A 23,200-nucleotide genomic window follows, 5' to 3' on the forward strand; every position below is an offset into this window, starting at 1 on the left:
AGGCAGCCACAAGTGGCTGTGTGCATTGCTTGAGCTTTGTTAATAGTTAACAATTGCAAGCAAGATCATTGTACCCTACCTGGTAAAAAGGAGGGGGACTGTCTGAGCAAAAGACAAAAACTTCATAATGTGCCACTTTATTAGAAAAGTAAAAACTCACTTTAATATTTTATGAAGATTAATATAAAACATTACAATCTTTTGCATATCTGCACTGCCATAATATAATTTGTGTGTGTGTCATATATGCATATATATATATATATATATATATATATATATATATATATATATATATATATATATATATATATATATATATATATATATATATATATATATAATAACACACGTGTCTGTGGGTATTTGTTTCCAACTAAACCCTGTGGGTATTTGTTTCCAACTAAACCCTGTGCTTTGAGAGGATACAGTATTGGCTACAGTTGTTATGGCCCATGACTATATCCAAAGACAATTAAAACCCATCATTTGTATGTGCATGGAAAGCAGGAAACAATTTGCACCCACAAATGACAATATGTCTGTGCTAACCAGTTGACCCCCACACCCATTCCCAACACATATAATGCAAACTATACATTGTGACAACATCAGAACAGCAGCAGAGTATTGGAGTATTTTACACATTTACATATCCATAGTGTATTTGTGCAGCGAACATCTGTCTCCATCAACGTACAACAATGTCCAACCAAATAGATCATATCAGTGCTTTTGTATCAAGATAAAGAAAATGGGGCCTAAAGTGACAGCTCGAGGGGAAGGATTAAAAGCGAGAAACAGCCAGCCAGCATTGTTGCTGAGAGGCTTCTCAGCTGTTTGCCATTTTTCATATCGGACAGTTGTTGGGCCAACGTTGCAATGTCATCAGAACGGCGCAAGCATGACATTCACGCTCTCAGAAGTGGACATCAACCGCCCCCAGCACAGCGAGACAGAGAAGTAAAGAAGCAGGGCAAAGCGACTTCTGTGTCCATGATCGGGGAGTGAACACAGCTGGGGTAGGGAGTGTAGGCATGGGGCAAAAAGTGCTTCCTCCCCTTAACTGGAAACGCACATGGCTCAGTGTTGCAGTGTGCGTTCACTACGTGTACTACGTGTGTGTGTGAGGAGGAGGAGGAGGAGACTGTTGGGTCTGGGTCCATTCGTGGTGATCGACATCCAGCTTCATGCTTGCGCTCCTTCTCCCTCCCCCACTTCTATCACTCCTTCTTTCTCCCCCATTGCAGAATATAAACAGTGAGGCCTAAAATCCTTGTGGCTTCAATCAATCTTTTCTAGTTCCTCCCCTCTTCCTGGTCGCTGCTTTGGAGTCGGGGAAAAAACTCTGCTGTGCATTACATGGCAAAAAGTACAACAAAAGACGAACAAACATGAGATTAATAAAGTACCACAAGAATTGTTTCAGCTCCATATATTAATGCATGCACTTTTTGGATCAGGCAGAATAAATTGCACCAACACAGACCAGACTTGATTCATGGCAGTGGCGTGAGCTATTCATTGTCCAAAAAGGAGAGGGAAAAAAATGAACAGTGCAATAAAATACATTAGTGCATTTGCTTCTATGCACGTTTTCACATAGTAACACATATGCTACTGACCATTGAAATATTTGCATGGTTCTCTCACAGTGAGATCATTCCGCTAGATCCCTCGTAACCTCAGGCCCATTTATTAAGGGTTTGTTTTGTCCTTTGTTCTTTTGTTAACGTTCCCCAAAGCTACATGAAAAATATGTTGTTTACAATGAAGGATGCGGGGGCCAGAGAGCAGGCTGAGGAGAGGGCGAGGAGACTCCACGGTTGTTTTCTTTTGAGTTCAACATTTCGCTTGCTATTCCAACCACCTCGAAAACCATCGAGAGCACAGCTTTTGACTCAGAGCCGGGAACATTAACAGCGTACGGGATGTGGACGGCGTTTTCCGCGGCTGTTGAGTGCAATAGTAAATTTGAAAGGAAAGAAAAGTCACTTCTTTGATAAAGCCTTTGAGAAGAAATTCTTTTATACTAATACGTTAACGGTCTTGTATTGTGAAATCTGTCACCCATATAACTCTTGCTCAACATTCTGGCAACACTGGACCTGATCGCTTCACCCTGTAAAACGATGCCAAGCATGCATTCATGAATGTGTGTGTGTGTTTGTGTGTGTTAGAGAGAGCGAGAGCGAGAGAGCGAGAGAGAGACAGACAGAGAGAGAGAGAGAGAGAGAGAGAGAGAGAGAGAGAGAGAGAGAGAGAGAGAGAGAGAGAGAGAGAGAGAGAGAGAGAGAGAGAGAGAGAGAGAGAGAGAGAGAGAAGGGAAGGTTTGTCATCAAGCCTTTGAGTACAAATAGATGTTTGTCAAATTTGAGTGTGAATTGTTTACTGATGTCATAATCATCTTCAGGATTACATTGTGGATCAAACACAGAGGCGTTACCGAGAGGACTGCTTTGGATAACTGCCAATAAGTTTAAGCTTTAGGGAACGATGATGGTGGTTTGTGAAATGAATGCCTTCACTAGCCTTGGCTTTTATTTGAGTTTGCCATTGCTTGTACAAAACACCACAACTCTCCCTGCCTGGCAACAGGTCAGTATGCACAGGGAACCTGTTTCAGATGTTTGCTTAGGTTGAGCTGAGCTCCAAAAATCTCGGTGACATCCATCTGCTTATATTACATAAGTGGCCACAAAAGTGTGTGTGTGTGTGCGCATTTGTAAGTGCGGCCTCCTTCACCTAATATAGCCAGCATTATTGCCACTGCTCTCTGTGGTTTGCACAAATCATGCATTTATGTTTTCTGTACATATATTTATATTCAAATGTGCTCGAATTGTGAGTCACGCCACAAGTCAAATAAACACCGTTCGTACAAAAATAAAGATATTATGGAAAATGATGCCCATGAACATGAGTAAAGTCACTGATACAGTATGTTTGAAGATTAATATTCCAGTTGTCCTGTCCTTTTCTTCTTTTTTTGATAAAATATTTTGGTCCTTTTAGGGTCGAAATTATAGAGCAATGAAGGAAAAGTCTGAACCTGGATTTGAACCCTGTTTGTACCTGATGTCAACACAAATTTGATCGTCATTTTGTTTGCCTGGCGTAGTCATAGTATCTCAAAGTATGTACAGCAACCTTATGGCAAGTGCTCTGTTACGATCTTTCTGGGCGATATCTGCATGTCTGCCCGCTACAGGCCGGTGACATACATCTCCATTCCATCATTAAATGTGAAGATGGTGGTGGTGCTGGAGCTGTTGCCTCCTTTCACATCGCTGATGCTCTCATAGAAGTTATCTCCTCCGGGCAGGCCCCGAACAGGTAGCGGGTTGGATGCGGAGCCTTGAGGTGCAACTGATGGCACCTGTTGCTTCTTCCTCTTAAGGGTGGCGGTACCAGCAGCTGCGCTATTGCTGGTGCTGGCCTGCTCACGTTTACGGTGGCTGTCAATGGTAGCGTACGCGGTGTCAGACTCTGCTGCCACACAGGCGGGCCAGGCCCTGTCACCTGTCGGCTCGTAACATGGCTCCTCCTGGGAACGCGCCTGGCCCTGGACCCCTCGACCCCGGCCCTTTCCTTTATCGCCGCCGAAGGAGCGTGGAAGGGTCTTTGCTCCGTTGCTTTCCATGTAAGTCTTTTTCTTCTGGGGTTTGCACACAATGGAGTAGGTGTCTGCAATCTGACAACAGAAAAAATGAGAGATGTGGGTGCACATGGTTACGAATGAATGTCTTGAATTTAACGAATTTGAGTATTTCAGGCTAAATGGTACAATGTGCGAACATGGGCGAGAACGGCGAAAACTGTTAATTTGAGGTGTGAGCCTGATAGCGTGGGTGTTAAGAGTGGCACTGTGTTTGCTCTGTGCTGTAACATGACCTATTTTGACAGGCTAGGATAAGACAGAGTAAACTGTGTTATCGCTTCGTCGAGGTCTAGCCGCGGAGTCGGTGTTCAGACTCGCAGTGGATAGACCTGTTAAAGTTTCACAAGTGCTTTGGCAACACAACAGCGAGCTGCGGTGTGAAAGCTCTGGAAGCCAGCCAAGACGTTGACCGAAAAAATCTGCTCATGGTGTATACCCATGGACTTTGCTCACATTTCATTTGCCTCGAACCAGGCGTTGTGATTGGACGTTTGTGTACATGTGTACTCAACATTCGATTTGGAACAATTATGGAAAACCATTATTTTGATTGATATTAAAATAACAATTACAATAAAAAACATAACTATTTATTCAAAACTTTGATTTTGTTTTCCAACTCAACTTTAAATAATAAGTAAAAAAGAAATATTGTAATACATTAAAGGAATAGCAATACAAAATAAATACAGAAATAAATACTGTCTGCTCCTTATCTGAGTGCCTTGGCCAGTGTGGTGCATTACGTTATGATAATTAGAGTAGAAGAATAAAGTTGCGATTGAGTTTATTAATCCACTTTATCCCCGAGGGCTCGGATGTAAAAACAATTATGGGCACGGCTTTCTGTAGTACAAAGGAAGTAGCAGTGAGCTATTTGTTACAATGGTTTACAAAAGGTGCTTTGATAATGCAGGATTTTGTAAACGCACACCGCGCCGTTGCACACGTCAATCGTTTTTCTTTGATTAGAATGTTTTCATAATCGTGAAAGGCCAAAATTGAAATCCTGATTAAAATTCAATTCATTGTCCAGCCTTGTGTCCGTCCGTGTCTACTTTCAGACGGCCGTGAAGCCTGTGTGAGGTCGTGTGGGGAATTTGAATAACTTTTGCTACGACTTGCGGCATTTTTGTGTCAAAATACAATCGATATAAAAAAAACAGCTTGATGCCTCTTTTTTATATTAATTGTTCAGTATTTTTTTAACTGCTGCTTGGGTCAATCATATCTCAAGGCAGCCCTCTATTGTTATCCCTCCCTCCCACCTTCTCTGAAATAAGACATGCCCCATCAAATCTTTTTTGTGACCTTTTAGGATAAATAAAGCCCAAGGTGTAGGCTTTAAGCGTTTACACAAACTGTGCACCGTGCATATTGGAGCAAACGTGTGTGTTGTTTGTGCACCCAGAGTTTGCAACATTGCGCAGCACAGGAAGGAAGTCACAAGACGGTGGGGATTTCAGAACTGGGCTGCAGCTGTTGAGGAAGCCTGCGCATTGTATGTTGTCTTCCCCCCCTCCCCTCAGCCCGCTTTCTTTTCTGTTATGTCTCCCCTGCAGAAGACACAAATTATACAGGCTGCTACAAACTTCAAACTGGGGAACGTGGCAATGAACAAGTCAGAGAAATAAATCAAAACAGACAGCCAAATTGAGATAACACAACATGGAGTCAAGGCCAGCCGCTCTGGAAACGACAGTCGACGGGCGCTACGTGCTTGTGCAATTTTACAACTACTTTAACTCTTGACTTTAGACTTTTAGGCTTTTCGAGAGAGAAAAACACCCTAGGCCAACTACATTTGTTCAAACACACTCGAAGATCAGGTTAGTAGTCCCCTAGGAGCGGCATACGTGAACGATATGACGACTCCCCAACTGCTTGTAGCTCTCAGCGTGCCGCACGAGCACAGTGAAAAAGAAAGAGTGAATTGCGAGCGGATTAACGGGGGAGGAGCTGTTGCATGTGGAAGCAGATGTGGTCGGGTATGTGACATTGAGACATGATTGGACAGTGGAGACTTCCTCCTCTCACCACCAGACATCTTCGCCATATATAATTAGAAAGAATAGGTTTTTTGGCAAGCCAGTCCCCAGCCAAGGCTCGTCCCATTCAGGCTGGTGTTTGAGGGGGGGAAAGACGTTCAGGAAAAAAAAATCTCCATGGATGAGAAACAGAGATTAGCTTTTGGGAGCGAGTGATGCTTATGTTGGATCCATCTGGTGGGTTGTACGTTGGAGACTTAGCTTGGGGGGGGGGGGGGGTGTCAGGGGATTGCGGCCAGGGTTCATGCAGGGAAGGGGGGGTTGGGCCTGCGTGATGCATGTAACCTAACCTCTGGCTGCAAGCCGAGTATGACAGAAAGGTCCAAGGGCAGCCGTGTTATGACGGCATGCCCAATCAAAGGGGCGCCCCCATCTATAAACAGAGCAGCCACAAATCACAGATATTTCTGTATGCACCTTCCCCTCCCACTACCAAAGATTCGCTACCTCCTTGGCAGTCGGGGGAGACGGGTGTCCCTGTCCGTTCTCAATGCGATGCGGCGGCGGAGGCGGGTGTAAAGTGATGATGTCGTCATCCTCTGGTGGCTTCCAGATGTATTGCTCACCATTGCCCATAAACACCGGCTCCTGGCACACATAAATCAAATGATGAACTCAAGTAACTATTGCAGTTTTTTTTTCCATGAATTTTTCACTAATTGCTTTTGTGAAATGAGTTCATGCAGCGCTGGTTTTATGTCAAATCTTGTCTCTTAAGTCAAAGCAAAAAAAAAAGAAGTCAGCCGATCAATGGCTCATATCTCAAGGCCATTCTATTTTTATTTAGAGCCTTCATTTGCAGAAAATCCAAAATCACTCGTCATCAATTTAATTTGCATGCATGCTGCTTCAGATACAACTTGTTGATACTTGTTCAGTCAGCAACCTGTCCACAAATTTTATGCAGATTAGCGCTTCAACAATACTCTACTCCCATATTAGACTAGAGAGAGAGAAGAGCCCCTGAGGTGGCAAAAAGAAAGGCAGTAGAAAACAATTTGCCATACTATTGCAAAATATACTGGAAAAAAATAACGTCCTACATACATATAGGCATTTCATGCTCAAACACTATAATCCACACTGCATTGTACTTCAAACTTCATGACTGTTCTTTAGCTGCAGGCAAATTGCACACAATTAGAAACCAATTACCAAGCGTGTAACATGCCTGCGTTATCAAAACTGTATTCACTCCTCCGGCGCGAGCCAGTATGTAATTTGGGCCAGAATAAAATCGCTTCAAGATGTGAGCATTATTTATCGTGCAGATGGCTACCTGTTTGCCATTTCTGGGCAGACTTACTGATAAACTCAACGGCGGTGCACTACACGTGCACGCGCGCGTGTGCACAACACTAATACAAACAGGCAGCTTGGCAGCCCACCAAATTGTTACATAATGTATCTTTCCACTCTTTACACGCCAGTAACGCGGTACTGTAGCAAAGAGGCAGAGGAGCCACATCTGCACTCACAAATGCAGAATATTGCACACTCTCACCGATTTACCAACTTGCATCATAATACCAGTATTGTATTTACTGCAAAGCCCCAAAAATTGAGGAACATAGTCAGGAATAGCCACTTGCACTTATATTTTTCTTCAATATATTTTTGAACCACAATGCATATATATTTCACCATGTCCAATCAATATGTGCATACACACTGTACAATGTTTATACAATTTATAGTCACACTCAGAGCTCCTAAAGTGCAGTACTACTTATAATCTCAAAGCAGCGCTAAAAGTGCGTTTACTTTGTGGACAGTGCCCTCTAGTGGTTTATCAACCGCCTCCCATTGGGTTTGCACGGGAGTGCTGCTGCACAGTAATTGCCCAACCACTTTGTTTATTTAAATTAGTCACCTTTGGGAATGAATGCAGGTGAAACGGCTCCAGGGTTTTACGTGGAAACTCCTGACTGCGCTGTAGTTGCGGAACAGCAGCTGAGGGCGAGTCGCTCACGCTCGATTGGTCTGACTGGCTGTCGGCGCCGTTATTTTCCTTCCTGTTTGTCTTGTCAACCTTGACATCAGCAGTAAAGACATAATGTACAAAGCTCAAGAAAAACAACACAAAATATGAATAGGTACTTTTGGACTTCTCATGTAGACCAAGGGAGTATTTTCAAGACTTTATAATACAGTGCAATACTTTAACAACATGCTCTGATCTGCCTTATTCAAATATTTAATGAGATAAAAAAAATCCCCCAACTTATTTAAACACATGCCTCATTCATCTTTTACAATGAGCAACACACTTTCAGATCAGATTTAATTGTTTTTACCTTTCGGAACTTGCGAATTGAAGCGTACTCGGCAGCAGTAGGTTCTTGGATAGCCAGGGAGTTGACTGAGGACAAGGGGGACCTGTTAACCCCGTTCGCCCCATTACTTTTCCCTGCCATTGTTTCGTTAATGATGCCATTCCCTTTGCCGCCCTGTAAAGAAGAGACAAATACAAGTGCATACAGTGAACCCCTGTTCCTTGCTGAGGCTATGTTCCAGGAAAAGCTTCAATGCAGCAAAACTTAAAATAACATGTTTTGATCACTATAAGTGTATTTGAACACCAGCACGACGTCACAAATTTTAAAAAGTAGTACTTCCACTACTATTATAAATGACTTTGCACTACAAGTAAGACCATCCAAAATTGCAAAGATACCGGACAGGCAAATAAGGGTTAGGATAGTTGTATAAAATTGCTGCCAAATTATTTCAATGTTGACCCAACGGTGTGCTTCTGCTTCAATTGCCGAAATATGTTTGCAAACATGGAGTTGTGTGTATGTAGTACATACGTTTCCATTGCCATTGCGGGCTCCGTTGGCCTGGGCAGGCGGGCTTTGGCAGGCCCTGACTGAAGTCGGAATGTTAGTTGATGTTGGCGGTGGCGCCGTGGGTGCTTTGGGGCCCGCTTCCCCTTCCCGGACACTGACAGTCTCGTACAGGCCGTCGTCCAAGACGTGCGTAGGCGTCGGATTATTTCGCAGGGCCACCTCTGTGTAAGTGTGGTCTCTCGCCTCCCCGCCTCCCCCATCTCCTCCGACGTCCCCTTCTCCTCCTTGGCTGGATCCCTGGGGGCTGGTGGGGATCTGCGGAAGCTGGCGCCCCTGGGATGGCCTCAGGTCATTCTGGGAGCGCCGACTGTGGAGGAGCAGCAGGTCCATGCTGGCGGGACGGCTCTTACTAACAGCTAGAGACAGAGCGGTTGGAGGAGAAATTGGTGGTAAATCATCAAAATTCTCATTGTCATATGGATTGCAGATAGATCACTTACAGTTCCCGTTGCAGGGAAAGCGATTGATCTCATGCAGCCTGGTGTCCGATTTGCTCATGGAATTCAGTTTTGGATGTCGAAGGGTACCCTGCTGTCAAACGTAAAATGAGCACATTTATTGAAAGCTGTTTATGTTTTAGGTCATACTGAAAAGAGGGAGAAGTGAAAGTACGTCTGACCATATTTACTGATGTGCCTTTCTCTCCGGCTGAAGGGTGCTTGCTCTTACTTTTTCTGGAAAAGATCAACATGAGTAAAGTTGAAGGGAGTCGTATTGTTATTATGATGTTTTCTATGTTTTGTTATATTGTTTTCTATGACGCAAGCATTTATTGCCACCATTCATCACGCCTTTCCTTGTGTACTTTTCCTATTCTCATTCTAAAAGAGGGCGACAGTCATTGTGAATTCTCGGAGGTGGTAGCTATAGGCAACTGTTGACATGGAGCTAGCAAGCCAAAAGATGGAGCATAAAAATAACAAAGCCCATGGTGCAGGTAGGAAGGTTTAACCCCGCCCCCTCATCTCAGTTCTTCTACATGAGTGTGAATCTCACTCTCTGAGCAGCTATTTTCTCCAACCAAGTATGACACCATTTAGATAACACGCTATAAAACTTTCATAAGACTTCTCTGCTGGCTGAATGACATAAGAGGAACTGACTTACATATACGATTTATTAGATCTGATGATTTGTGTTTGTTGTCGGAATGAATGAGTTCTGCAGCCTTTCTCTTGGCTGTATGGACGTGGATTTTGTCCAATCAAGTTGAGCTGAGTTAAGTTTCTATCATCAGACTTTAAATTTCCCATGTATGTGAATAGTTGTTTGTGCCCTGCAATTGGCTGGCGACCAGTCTAGGGTGCTAATTGGGGCAAGATGAATGGATAAAGTTTAGCTTCCCGTGAGCGTCCGCTCACCTCTGGCAGCCCACACAGACGAGGACGATGAGGATGGTGACCACGAAGGCCGACGCTGCTGCGATGGCCCCCAGGAGCAGCAGGTTTTTGTAGGGAGGGTCCTCGAGATTGGTCCCTTCGCTGTCAGCCATGACACACGATCCCTCTCGCGCCCACTCACTTCCACTCTCAGCTCAAACTCCGCCACACAATCGCTCTGCTCAGGAAAACCTGCAGAGAGGAAAGGCGCAGCAAATGAAAGAAACGAGAGATAAGACCAAATGCGGCAGAGAGTGAGAAATGCTTTGTGAGTGGTTGGCATGCCTCTGGCTTTCTGTCACTGTCTCTTTCTGACATTTCCGTTGCTATTTTTGACTCTCACAATTCACAGAAAATAGAACACCTAACGAGGAAGCCAGAATGCGCTCGCTGAAAAAACAGGTTTCAGCAACACTTTTTTTTTTCCTTTTGTTAAACAAGATCAAATGGTGTTGTAATGTTCATTTAAGTCATCAGAGATTCTTCATGTATAGTTTAAGAGTAAAAACTAACTGAGCTCACAGACTCTAGCGTCTCATTGGTGCTTAGATCAGAACCGCTACTTTTGGGTTTTAGAAAAGAATTCCTTCAATAGAAATTTGACACTGTTGTGGAACCTTGAACGCCACCGGCCAACAAATTTAAAAAAACATTTTTTAGTCAGAGATGCAAGTCAACAGATGAATATTTTGTGCTGATTCAGAACACTTTTCCTCAAGCACATCAGGTTTTCATCATAATAATGATATAATAGGTAACATAGTGATATACGTGGTGCTATTTTTTTTTCTGAAACATCTTAGCTATAAATAAAGCATGCATATTGCGCAAGCCTTTATTGTATTTGCCATACTTACAAACAAAAAATGAAAATATCTAAAAAAAATCTGATCTGCTAGGGGGAAAAAGTGAAGATAGAAATCAGCATCAAAATACACTTAGGGACACAGAAAGCCATATCTGATATGTGAAAAGGTTCATTTGTAATAGAAATTCATTTCAGTAAACAAATGCAGGCATCTACTCCATACCAGTGAGTACACGTTGAAAAAAAAATTGAATGAACTCACGATTTAAAGGCAACAAACGTATTAAAGTGGTCAATTGAACAGTTCAAATTTTATGCCTTCGTTTCAACTTTAAATTTGTTTCTGTTTAAATGATTGTTGTAGCCCCCTAAAATACAAGTTGGTCTTTTTTTTATCACCTCATTGTTAAACTTGCTACATTCCGAATGTTTTTTTTTTGTCTTGAAAAAAGGGCGTGTAATAGAAAGCAGCCTCGCTAGGCATAGCGCGGTCAGCCAAATTCCCAAACACGGCAAACCAGACTTGCCGCGGCACAAAAATTAGCATCTGTTTTTACGTCAAGGGCACATGCACCCGTTTATAAAAATAGAACCCTTTCTATTATAACAAAACAACATTAAAAAAAATCCATTCTTCCTGTTTCAACATGAGAAAGCTTCAATTCTTTTTTGAATCCAACAAATGCAACTGACATCTGTTGTGTTTGGCTGAACCAAATGGTATCGCCCATTGTGCTTTTCAAATGCGGGCAGTATCGGTTTTCTCGTAGATTCCCGTACATTCTTTTATGCACACAGACAATAGCACAAATGTGGGGCGTTATGTCTAACAATGTGGAGTACAGACAACAAACCAAGAAGTAAACACAAAGAGGTTAAAGCTGTGTGAAAGATGCTTGGCTTTCTGTTTCTTGGAGATAAAACTACATTTCCACTCCACCCCCCGTGTCCCATTTTCTTGCTTTTTCTCTCCTTCTTCCTCCGGATCTCCTCTCTCCTCCTCTCTTCCAGTGTGTCGGCCTGACCCTGCAGAAATGTGAGGCGATGCGCGGCGAATGAATTAGCAGCGTTGAGGCCTCAGACAGCCCTTTATGGATCAGACAGGCAGCAGGAGAAGACAGAAGCAGAGAGTTTGTGAATGGCGGCGAGGGAGGTGATGAGACACGAGAACAAATGAGCGGGATGAAAGGGCTGACAGGTGGAGGAAGGCGAGGTTGAAGGCGAACGTGGGAAGGGGGGCGGGGGCGGCTAACTTAAAACACTGAGGCGAGCACTGGGAGGGTTGGGCGTGATGACAGACGAAGAGGAAGACAGCGAGTGGAAGAGTGAGGGGAAGCCTGCAAGATTGTGCGACGAAAGGGGGGAGGGGGGGGGGGATGCGGCAACGAGAAGGAGGTCACCAGCGGTCCGTCTCTTCTCCCTGCATTTCGTCAGTGCCCTTTGAAAAATTCAGTTGAGAATATCCAAGGCGTGCAGAGTGGAGCGCCAACGAGCAGTATGCGGAGCTCACAAGTGATGAGATGCGCCTGCAGGAGGAGGCGAGATCTGCATAGACGCCCCTGCAGCACGCTGCCATTTACTAAGGTGCAACAATTCTCATCCTAGTATCTGTCTTCATTTCAAAACACCCTATGAGGGAAAACATGGCGCCGCTCAGATTCGGGAGAGCAATGATGATGCCGCTGACTGTAATGAAGATGCCAACAGTGATGATGAAGACTGATGGTGAGAATGAGGTCAAATCGAGAGCCACAAGAAACCAAAGTGAGACAGCTTCCTGGGATGGAAGAAGCCCTTGTTCGACAGAAAACATAATCAAAGAGAAGCTCCGAAAATTATTCTTTGTCAATTAGGGTGAGTATCACTACAAAGTGCCCTAATTACAGTCAGTCATCGTAAAAATGGAGCACGAGAATGAATTTCGTAGTCTTAAGTGGCCAAACTTTTACAAACATACCCCATAAAAATTTCCTTCATTTTATTCCATTTGATTTTGGAAATCACACACGCACACACACACATACACACGCACAAACACACACGCACACACACACACGCAAAACACACACGCAGAATTGCATCAAGTATTACATCACACGATGGAAATTCCGGAATAATTGAACTCTGCATTTTGCATATCTCTCAGGTACAGCTGGCATCCGTAACTCTCCAAGCATCTTTTTAGTCCAAGATGCATAGAAGACAAAATTTGTTTTCATGCAGGTTTCTGGCATATGATTTAATTTCTTCATGTCTTTAAAAAGTCTCATTAACAACTGCAGATCATCATTTATCAATAGGCTATCTTATTATACAATGTATGCATGGAGTCCAGTATTTTTTGTTACTTAATTCCTCTTAAGGGCGTAAAAGTGTAGTTTAACATCAGCCTCTTTTCTATAATTCCCTCCAGGAGTCCAGTCACCGAAAAATGAACACTGTACACCCATAACTTTGGTCGTGTACATTGTGCAGTCTGATGAGATCCATTAAAATTTTTCTATCAGCAACTTTACAAATGCTAACAATGACCACAAAAACAACAGGGCCCCAAAACAACTAAAAAAAGCTTCTTTCTGTGTCCACATGGGATTAACACAGCCAGCGTCCATGCAATTCTCCTAATTGTAGGTAGCCAGAGATCCATGAAGCAGCAGCACTGAGCATGTCTGTCATCATATTAAGACAAATTCAGATGAGTGGTTATCTGACAATATACACAATGGGGACAGAAGTATTGGGACACCTACTAAACTGGACCAGACAACAAGTTTGTATTAAATACCTCACAAAAGCAAAAAACTGTGATTACATAATGTTCCCAAACATTGAAGCATTACAGGCATCCATTTTTAACAAACAGCTGTACTCAAATATATTTAACCTTACCTTTTCACTTGTTATTGTAAAAGAAAAGAAGGTGACATAATGCTGCAAAAAGTAGACAGTTCATAGATTTGTTCTGAAACAATTTTCAATAATTATAATAAATACCAGATGATCTAGGGACAGCTCAATAGTGTCCATTTCTGAAAAAATAGCAAACACACCTATTAGGGTTTCTGCTTAACAGCAATGCTACAAAGCTAGTGAGAATAAAAAATGGACATGAATGATCTATTAATAAATACCTGGTGAGTATATTGTATTTTATTTCAGGTTTTATGTTTTTGGTATTTTTATTTGATAAACTTTGCTTGTCAATTCCTCCAAATGATATTGCAGTGCACAGTTTGGGAGCTTTTTGGAATAAAGTTTTAACTATTTTTCTTAAATGGTGTTTATCCCAAATAAGGGAAATGCTTCTCTCTTTCTGTCTGTAATGCCACAAATGGTTACATTTTGATTTTGTATATTGTTATGCAAAAGGTCACTAAAATCACCACTGAATGAACGTTAATGTCCCCAATGCAGCGCAATAACATACAAATGTGATTCCTCATCCAAGGGAGATGAAATATCAACTTGTATTTTGCTGCTCTTTGCATCTAGAACATGAAGCAATTGCAAACCGAGAAGGCAAAACAATAATAATAATCATGAGGGACAAGAGAGAGAGGCAGTGGGGGTGAGGTGGGGGTGGGGGGGGCATTGTGGCTTAACGCACTGACATTTTTGCCATCAGCGGCAATGCCTATCTAAGCTGAGCCAACACACAACTGCTGTGGAATAAGACCTTTAGCACTTGGAAATGAAGTCCATCCCAGAATGACCTTTCACAAAGTGCCACATTACACTGTGAACCTTAAAAACAATTTGTCCTGGACCCATCATTTATAACAAAACAAGATTGATTCTGTGATGGTCTTCAAAACATATGCCATCATCATCATAAGCACATTTGAATGAAGGCTATGTCCATTCAGTTGGGCAAGAAATCCCACCATGATCCCCAGCGTCAACTTTTCAGAGCTTATTCTCAATGTCACCCTTAGCCAAAACCTCACATCAAAACATGTCACAAATACATCCTTACATCTCGTTAGCGCGCTGAATGACACGTCCTTCATTGGAATGAATAGTGACGTTTTTTTTTTTAACTAAATAAAATCCACATGCACGGCCTTGCTGCAGTGAAAAACTGAGCAGTGAACAAACGCGGGTGAATGTTCTTTATTGTTGTGCTGAAAATAGTCCCGAAAGAAACGCTCTATGTTCTTATGTGTCAAGTCCCTGCTGCAGAATGCCTTGCACGACGACATAAATACGCAATGAAAACGATGTCAAAACATCGTCCTTTATTGGGTAAAGAAACATATTTGTTTATCCAAGCGGACAACCAAAATAGACCCTGCTTACATTACTATGCAGTAGTAGGAGTCACAGTAGTAGTAGTTGTTGAATTTATTTTGTTCCCGTTGTTAATTTTTAAAACGATTATACACAGTATCCTTCGAAAGTGTAGGAATTTTTGTTGTATACCAAAGCCATTCAGATTTCAGATCAAAAGATGAATATCAGACTGTTTGGAATTACATCGAGATATGTTGAACTCAGGACAGAGCGCCTTCTGTTTGAAGCCACCTACTTTTCAAGTGAGCAAAAGTATTGGAACAAATATTAATTAAAGTGAATTTTGTTTAATAATTAACAAACTGTTGTATTCTTCGTTTGAAATGTTTTCTATGCCTTCACTGCAGCCTCTTTCATTTCATGGTCACAAGCATCAGTCCATCTTTTATATGAAATTCTTGTCCTCACAAGGGTCGTGGGCTGGTCACATGCATAATGTATGAAAATCGTATACCATTTATCGTGTTTTTTTTTACTCCATGGATAGAATGTTATTGCGTTAAATGCTAACCTGTCAGATATGATCATGAAATGTGTGCGTGAATAAATTATGGATTTATACTGTATGTTACATAAGACTGCACTTAAATCATCGTAATGCTCTTTTTGTTAATTTAAAGATCTTCGTTTCTCTGCCATATGCAGAAGAAATATTTCAAGGCAGTCAAAAACTGTAATGTTAAGGGGACTTGGAGGAAACTTTATGCAAACATTAGTAAAATCCACGGAATGCAACTCTCAGGAGAGGACATTTGGCAGTGCTGCTGTGGTTGCTGTTGGCTGTAAACAATTGTTTGTCTTATCTATCCCAAACCCCAATTGTGAGCCTGCAAAGTCCTCCAAAGGCAACCCCTTGTGTTGTTTTATTTTTAGAGCCGTGCCAAATTCTGACATTTCACTCGTTTGCCTCATCCTACGTCGCAAAGCGCAGAGAAGATCCCAAAAGGTTTCTCGATTGAATTCTTTTGGTGTGTGTGTGTGCATTTTTACTGCAGGCAAGTGTGGGGCCTACTAATAGCATCAATTACAAATGAAGCTGGATGATGAGGAGGAAAGTAAGCCATGATGCTGAATTAGGGGCGAGTGGGGGGTTGTGATGGTCAGAGTAATACAAATAGTAGAGAGAAACTTTCTTGCTTTCATTGAGTGCAAAGTGGTCAGTTCCATTGAGGAATTTTGTAAGCCTCCACTACAGTACAGCGGTGATCTTCGCGACATACAGTAAGCAAGCCGAGACCCCGTTTTCCATTTTCCTCTCACTTGACTTGGCTTAATTAACCAGAATGAGTCAGAAGCAACACTCAGGGTTTAAGATTTATTCTTAAGGGATTGGGGAGCTCTCTTTCTCCGCCTCCCTCACCGTGTTTATGGTACATTTCCGCGTTAACATCCTTCTCATTACTTTAATGACGACGCTGCTGCAAGCTTATTTTCACAAATGCAGTATATTTTTCAACTACGCTGTTTGGGCGTCTAGTGAGGAGGAATACAAAATTACTCAGACGTGATTCTGTGTGCACAATGCGGCTTCAAAAAGCAACAGTGCGAAGGTCGTATGATAAACCACATCGGTCGTATGATAAACCACATCGGTCGCAGTCATGAAAGGTTTGCGGACGGAGGTGACAAGAAATGAAAGAAACGGTCAAAAAAAATAAAAAATAAATAAACATCTGTTTTGGCCTCCAAAGCGTCAGGCAAACTCGCAACATTAAGTGTAAAACAGAGGAAGAATCTGACGGATACATCAAACCCCAGCTCTCCGCCTTTGCTTTAGATGCATTATTCATCTGTGTGCCAATTTGGAGGAACCCTCCCAATCCCTCAGCTAGCGCCAAAAAGAGGAGAAGCGAGGTGGGGAGAAAAAGTCACAGCAAGAAAAAGACAAGTCAGAAGGAAAACGGGAGACGAGAGACGCCGGAACAAAAGAACGAGCGAGACAGACGTAAGAGAAGCACGAAGGGCTTAATCTCTTAGCTGCAAATTAGAGAAACATTCAAATGGGATTTCACATGATCCACAGAGACCTCACTCTGTCACGGGTTTTAACACCGCCACAAGTGCAGCCTGACTTGTCTTTGCAGCGCTGAATCATCAGGATTTCCTTGTTAAAAAAAAATAAAAAAATCTTCAAATTGGGCTGACAACAGATGGAGCAAAGCCCAAGAGGTTGCAATCGCCTTGTTTAGCTCGGGACGAAATGATTAGCACAATTATTTGGATCAGTATGCTAATTATGAGTATCTATGAGTTATTCATTAAGTTTGTGCACCTTCAAGTATACACACTCTGGGCCGAGCCACCTTGAAATGAGGGCATTCTGTCAAATCTGGTGGTGGACATATTCTCCCAGACATTTTGTCTCGCTCTGCAGGCTGCACAAAAGTTTGGCCTCTTGAAGGTGAAACATCATATTGCGCATTTCGATTCACTTAAATGCTTCCGTGCCTACGCGGGTGACAGCCACGTGAGAGAGCGGCTGCTGACTCGTGCTGACAGCTTAGAGTTTGTCTTAAAACACTGTACTAAAGGTACAGGGCAGCCATTTTGCGTTGCCGCTGACTTATTTTTTTTTTTTTCCCCCCCTGAAAACACAGTTATCAGTGTCATACCTCTGTCTGAAGTGAGAGCCTTGCAGAGAGCAAACATTGCTGGCTGCCGGTGATGGCAAAGAGAAATGCCAGAGAAATCAACGCATTCAAGTTAGCTGCGCTTCAACAGTGGCAATGTAAGATAGCCTCCAGTGGCTTCACTTCTTACTATGGCAAGTAAGGGGCATTAGAAATCCAGGTTATTATGGACGTTTGCGAAGCTGCAGGACGCACTTGACCCTAACCATGCATTCAGCCCTTGTGGTCGGCCGACTACTTGTTGAGAGAGCCAAATTAATTGAACGAATAATTTAAAATCCAAATCTTGCCGACAATCAGGCTCATTTAATTGTGGCAGCCAGGAACATGATACTATTGAAATTTGGTGAATAGTGCAGCCCCACCGCACACACACATGCACACTGCATCATCGGAAACACCATTTCTACTGGATTTCATGCTCTGCCACAAGCTCTCATCATCACTTTGTTTTCCCATCACCAAACCCCCTTCCTGGCAGCCTTAATGCTGCCCATATTGGGAACTAAAGCCAGGTTTGTTACCTTTTATGGCAGCAGCCTTTTACATCACAGCCTGGAGTATACAAAAGTGTGTGTGTGTGTGTGTGTCTGTGTGTGGTGGAGGGGGTAAGCGTGTGTGGGCTGGATGAGTAGGATTGCCTTTTAATCTGCCTTCGTTTCCCTCCTGTAACACGGCTCTCGTCATTTAGAGCCAACAGCTGGATGTGTCTGAATCACATCCAATCCAACCGACTGCCCCCACCTCACCGCTGCTGCTGCTACACATTAACCGACTGAGCAGTATTTAGTCAGTCATACAGCACTTTTTTTTTTTGGTAAATTGTACAACCCGATTCACAAGTTGTTCGAGATATATTCGGCTGATTTTCCAAACTAAAGTTAAAGTTAAAGTCCCAATGATCATCACACACACATCTGGGTGTGGAGAAATTTGTCCTCTGCATTTAACCCATCCCTGTGTGATTTTAAAGAAAAGAGAGAATTACACAAAAACAAAGTGTATTCAAATCACCAAATAATATTGCTTTAAGGTTGGCCTACTTACATTAATGCTAACAAATGATGCAAAAACACCATTGACATGTTAATAGTCGCAGTTTTAGAAGCGATGGATATATGAGAACAAACTGTGGAACAAAACATAATATAAATATAGGGTGTGTAATCTATATTATACCTTCTATGAAAAATGAGTTTATTACAGCAACTTAATGAGTCATTTAGAATAATTGTAGAAGAAGTGTACCATTCGTCTTTGTTCGTGTCGGCATGACTAGAATATGATAAAGCAAACACTCACCAGACCCATCCCTGAGCAGATTTAGACGGCGCTTCGTGCCAGAATTGGAAATGGAGCCCTAAATATTAACTGGTTTGAAGTTTTTTTAAGCGTGCCTGTGAGTAAAAATGGCACAATCAATCTATGCTGTTAACTAAAACATGATGGACAATTCTTTTGCTTCATTAACATTTTTGCCTCACTGAAGCTTTGGAAGGGCGTTGACTTGCAAGCGTTCCGTTAAGCCGTTAACGTAGAGCTGCAGTTGGAATTTGGCTGTAGGCCCTCATGTCAGTTTGTTCTGGTCTTACCCCCTCAGCTTGGTCAGGTCCGCATGACGGACTCGGCTTCAGAGAGACGCTCGCATGCAGAACACGTTTGCACCATTGCGTTTGTTATTGTGATAATTGTTTCAGCAGCACCACTAATAGTTTTGAGTGAGGATATGTCACATTTAAAACTATACACAAAATATATAGTTTAATTATTTAAATTATTTATTTTATTTTATTTTTTTGTGATAATTGTTTGAGTATGCACTCCTACTTTTCCTACTTGCTCCCTTGCCCTTGGGTCTGATACCTTTTGCCACCAACCCCACTACACAGTACTGGGCAAAACAGACCAAAACTAGCTGAATTGTATTTCATTGTGTATTTTAAATCATTTCATACAGAGGACTGACCCACTCACATACTGACTACTGAAATATAAATGTATAAATGGCTGCACTTTATGAGCTAATTCAGGTTCACAATGTTCTCATATCCCTTTTTAGTCATTCATTTTTATCCCTTGTATTCTATTCTTGTCAAGGGATGCATGCAAGTGCAGATGTCATTGTCATATTCTGAAATGCACATAAAAATGCTGCTAGAAAAATGCATATTGAGCCCAGCCATTATAAGTTTATGTAACCATTTTATAGTGACTTTATTGCAGTTACATAAGTAGACTGACTTCACTCTCATTACAGCAGCAGCGAGAGCGCCATCAATCAATCAGAAAATACCTGACGCAAATTCATCTTGGCCATTAAAGAAAAAAGGTGAGATTGTATTTGAAACGCACTAGAAGCGGACACAAACTGCGCCGTTCCCAGGTCTTGCTCTGCGACTGATGTTTTCACACTTGTGTGGAAGATTGCTATTTCTGCACACAGCCACATAACTCAATTATTCATTGTGAATACTGGCGCACTCACTTTACCTCTTTAAGGGAGCGAGCAGGGTGTGTCTTGCATGTGTTCCGTGCCTTTCCAATGTAATGCAACATCACAGAAAAAGAAGAAGCGGTGCTATTTCACAGCGTGCAGTGGGAGAGGAGACAAGGGGCTGTCATAAACATGCAGTCAAAGCGGTATGAGGCAGGAGGTGCGGATCAAACAGCGGAGGGAAGAAATGGGAAGAATCCGTCTCCCTTATCTTCTCTCGCAGACAGCTGCGCATCCTCCGCTGCTCGGTCCACTGTGACCGAGAAAAACACTTTCTTAAACACGAACGCAACTCTTGAGAGAGGACCAGACTCGTATCATATGCACACAGCCTTGCCGAAGGGTCAACTCGTTCAGGGTGCACTTTAACTAACAGGATCACTTCAAAGTACTGATGAATCGGTGTGATTTATCAATTGAAAAGGAATGCATCAAAGAATAACTGTCGTTATCAATCATGAGTACATGATTGATGAAAACTGAATCGTGACTATAATCTTGCCCATAATTGTGGAACACGTCAGTCAATTTTCCAGTATTAGTTGGTAGATCAAAAGATATTACCGGAACAAAAGCATTACATGCAAAACAGCTAACCACATGGAAGTAGTGATTTCTCAAAGACTTACATAATACACTATAATATGAAATAATTGAAAGAATTCCATCCATCCATTATCTTAGATCATGAATATATGGGGCCAGTCGGATCTGACTGGGCCACCACGACAATCTCATTTATTTATTTACCTGGTGGTGTTTTTAATTATTATTATTTTATCCTTAGCATTGTGAAGGGAAGCATCCTGGAAGAATTTCCTTTTAATGCGATATCACAATAAAAATCTTCATTTGACTCTCCTGTACACATACCTGTGTGATTGCACACCTTGCACTTTTATTGGACGTCTTTCTCTGACTTGCACCAAGCAAAATAAATAAATAAATAAATAAATAAAAAGTACACGTCCAGGACTGACAGTCTGTGACACTTCTATCAGCATGTGCTTCTGCTGCCCATATTTCCCAGAGGAAAAGTGTTAGGAGCCAATTGAAACACCTCGACAGTCTGCACAACCATTTTCCACGGCGTGCTTTCCCTCATCTTTAGGGTCTGTGACTCACTCTCTCATGCTTACACACATTGATAAAAACAAACTGGCACGGAAAGGTATTTGTCGAATGCATTTTAAAGAAATACAAATGGTGTAGGTTGACAGTTACACCACAGTGATGGTTTCCGACGGGTTGCTTTCAGCACTTGCAAGCTTGCTTTCAAGTCATAACGAAACAAAGATGCCCGTTAGGTGTGCGCATTTTCAACCAGCACCAACCTCAAACATTGTGCGAACGCTAAGCTATTCAGCGGAAATGAGACACACCCCTAAACTGGCTCGCTACCACATTTTCAGCGGCCTGTGCTATCCAAATGACTGTGTCTAATACTCTACTATTCCATTTCCATGTGAAAGGTGGAGCCTTATCGTGGCTCTGCAGACGCCATGAAGCTCCCCTGCCCCGCCATCGATTTGATTCAGGCATAAAAGGCCGGTCATCGTCAACAATGGCGGCTTATGGAAAAACCATTACCTGGGGTAAATTCTAAAATGGTAACCGGCGTGCACGTCTGAGATGGTGCTCAAGCTCTCTGTGACTGCGATACACGTAGATACATGGTGATGGGCGCTGTCTTTCTAACCTCCTGCAGTGGTTATAAAAAGTCTGCACACCCTTGGTTTTGTGATAGAAAAAAATAGATATAGAAAAATATTTTCAAAGCTCTTTTCAGCATTATTGTGGCCTGTAAAGCCTGTATCTCGCTGAGCAGCGAGGGTTTGCACAAGGCCTGAATGTTGATTTTCTATCAAGGTTTGTTCACGGTCGCAAACAGTCACAAAGATGTTTGCCAGACATTCGCCATCAGTTTTAATAGTCGTCAAGAGTTTTTCCTTGTCGCTAAGCAATTTTGAACATGCTCAAAATTGCTTTGCAACAAGCAAAACTGTTTGCAACTGTTTGCAACTTTTTAGGAACCCGAATGAAATACGATAAAATACTTTTTTTTTCAAATTAGTTGGACAGGTTTTAGGGGCAATGGTGGAAACTGTTATGCAATGATTTATATTGGACATATTTTTGATATTACAAAACCACACTTTTGAACAGCCCTTTTTGTATCCACCTTCACCCTCCTGATCACTTTAGTTTATTTTACCTGTGCACACATTTGACCACTCACAGAACAACACAAAGCAAACACCACTTTGTTATTGGTGAGGAAATAGCATTTGAACATAGCTAAAAGCTCCAAAACGTTGATGTATGGCTCTTTTAACACGGTTCATGAAGAGTCTTATTCTTTCTGCAGATGAAGACTAAATCACCGTAATCATTCCGACAATAAATATACAACAGATTGCATTGTAAATTATATTTCATGATTTCATTTCAACAGAGCATAAGGAAGGCTCAGTAAAATTTGGCAAGTGAGCAATATTATATCAGTGCCGCACACTTGCTGACTACCAGTGGAGGAAATGACACTGATATAACAAGCCGTGTGTGTGCATCTGTGTCTGAAAACATGTACGTGTATGCGTCCGGTCTTAACGTGTTAATACATAGTGCAAGACCCTACTAATTAGTTTATCGCAGGGTCCCGTAATTAGGTTAGCGTCGATTCGGTGACAGCTAGCATGTCGACAGAGCTTATCTTGTTCTTGATCAAATGACTTAATGTAGCGACAAACACAGCAGGTGCTTTCGTTGGGCAAGTGTGAGCACAGCACAACAAAACCAATCCACTTGGGATCTCAGCTCTTCTGTGTGATGCATATATTTAAAAACACATCAAAAACAGATAAAAATAGTCGGTGATATTTTCTCAATGACACACTTGCTTGGCATATACGTTTTTGTAGGGTTTTTTTTATATTTCCAATTAGCCACTATGTATTGGATGTACTACGTACAGATTTTAATATGTTGAATGGCATTTTGTTGCACTCTGATAGAAGGTGTAAGGTGCAAATCCG

The 23,200-nt window shown here is 42.1% G+C and overlaps 1 protein-coding gene across 3 annotated transcripts in view; it reads right to left on the bottom strand.

The window, feature by feature from the left end:
* Positions 1–121: 121 nt before the first annotated feature.
* LOC125989252 (uncharacterized) overlaps positions 122–23,200 on the bottom strand; it is a 30,765-nt gene continuing 7,686 nt past the window's right edge. Inside the window, exons 1-9 of one of the 3 annotated variants that reach the window (XM_049755392.2) lie at positions 18,974–21,777; positions 9,923–10,132; positions 9,181–9,235; positions 9,002–9,092; positions 8,523–8,917; positions 8,007–8,159; positions 7,583–7,741; positions 6,157–6,297; positions 122–3,694 (exon numbers count right to left, since the gene is read on the bottom strand). In XM_049755392.2, coding sequence (XP_049611349.1) covers positions 3,206–3,694; positions 6,157–6,297; positions 7,583–7,741; positions 8,007–8,159; positions 8,523–8,917; positions 9,002–9,092; positions 9,181–9,235; positions 9,923–10,053 — 1,614 coding nt within the window. In that variant the 5' untranslated portion in view covers positions 10,054–10,132; positions 18,974–21,777 and the 3' untranslated portion in view covers positions 122–3,205. Of the gene's footprint in view, positions 3,695–6,156; positions 6,298–7,582; positions 7,742–8,006; positions 8,160–8,522; positions 8,918–9,001; positions 9,093–9,180; positions 9,236–9,922; positions 10,133–18,973; positions 21,778–23,200 lie in introns of those variants that run through there. The other 2 variants (XM_049755393.2, XM_049755391.2) reach the window with 2 other exon arrangements.

The sequence above is a fragment of the Syngnathus scovelli genome, chromosome 2 (assembly GCF_024217435.2).
Source record: "Syngnathus scovelli strain Florida chromosome 2, RoL_Ssco_1.2, whole genome shotgun sequence".
Taxonomy (NCBI): Eukaryota; Metazoa; Chordata; class Actinopteri; order Syngnathiformes; family Syngnathidae; genus Syngnathus; species Syngnathus scovelli.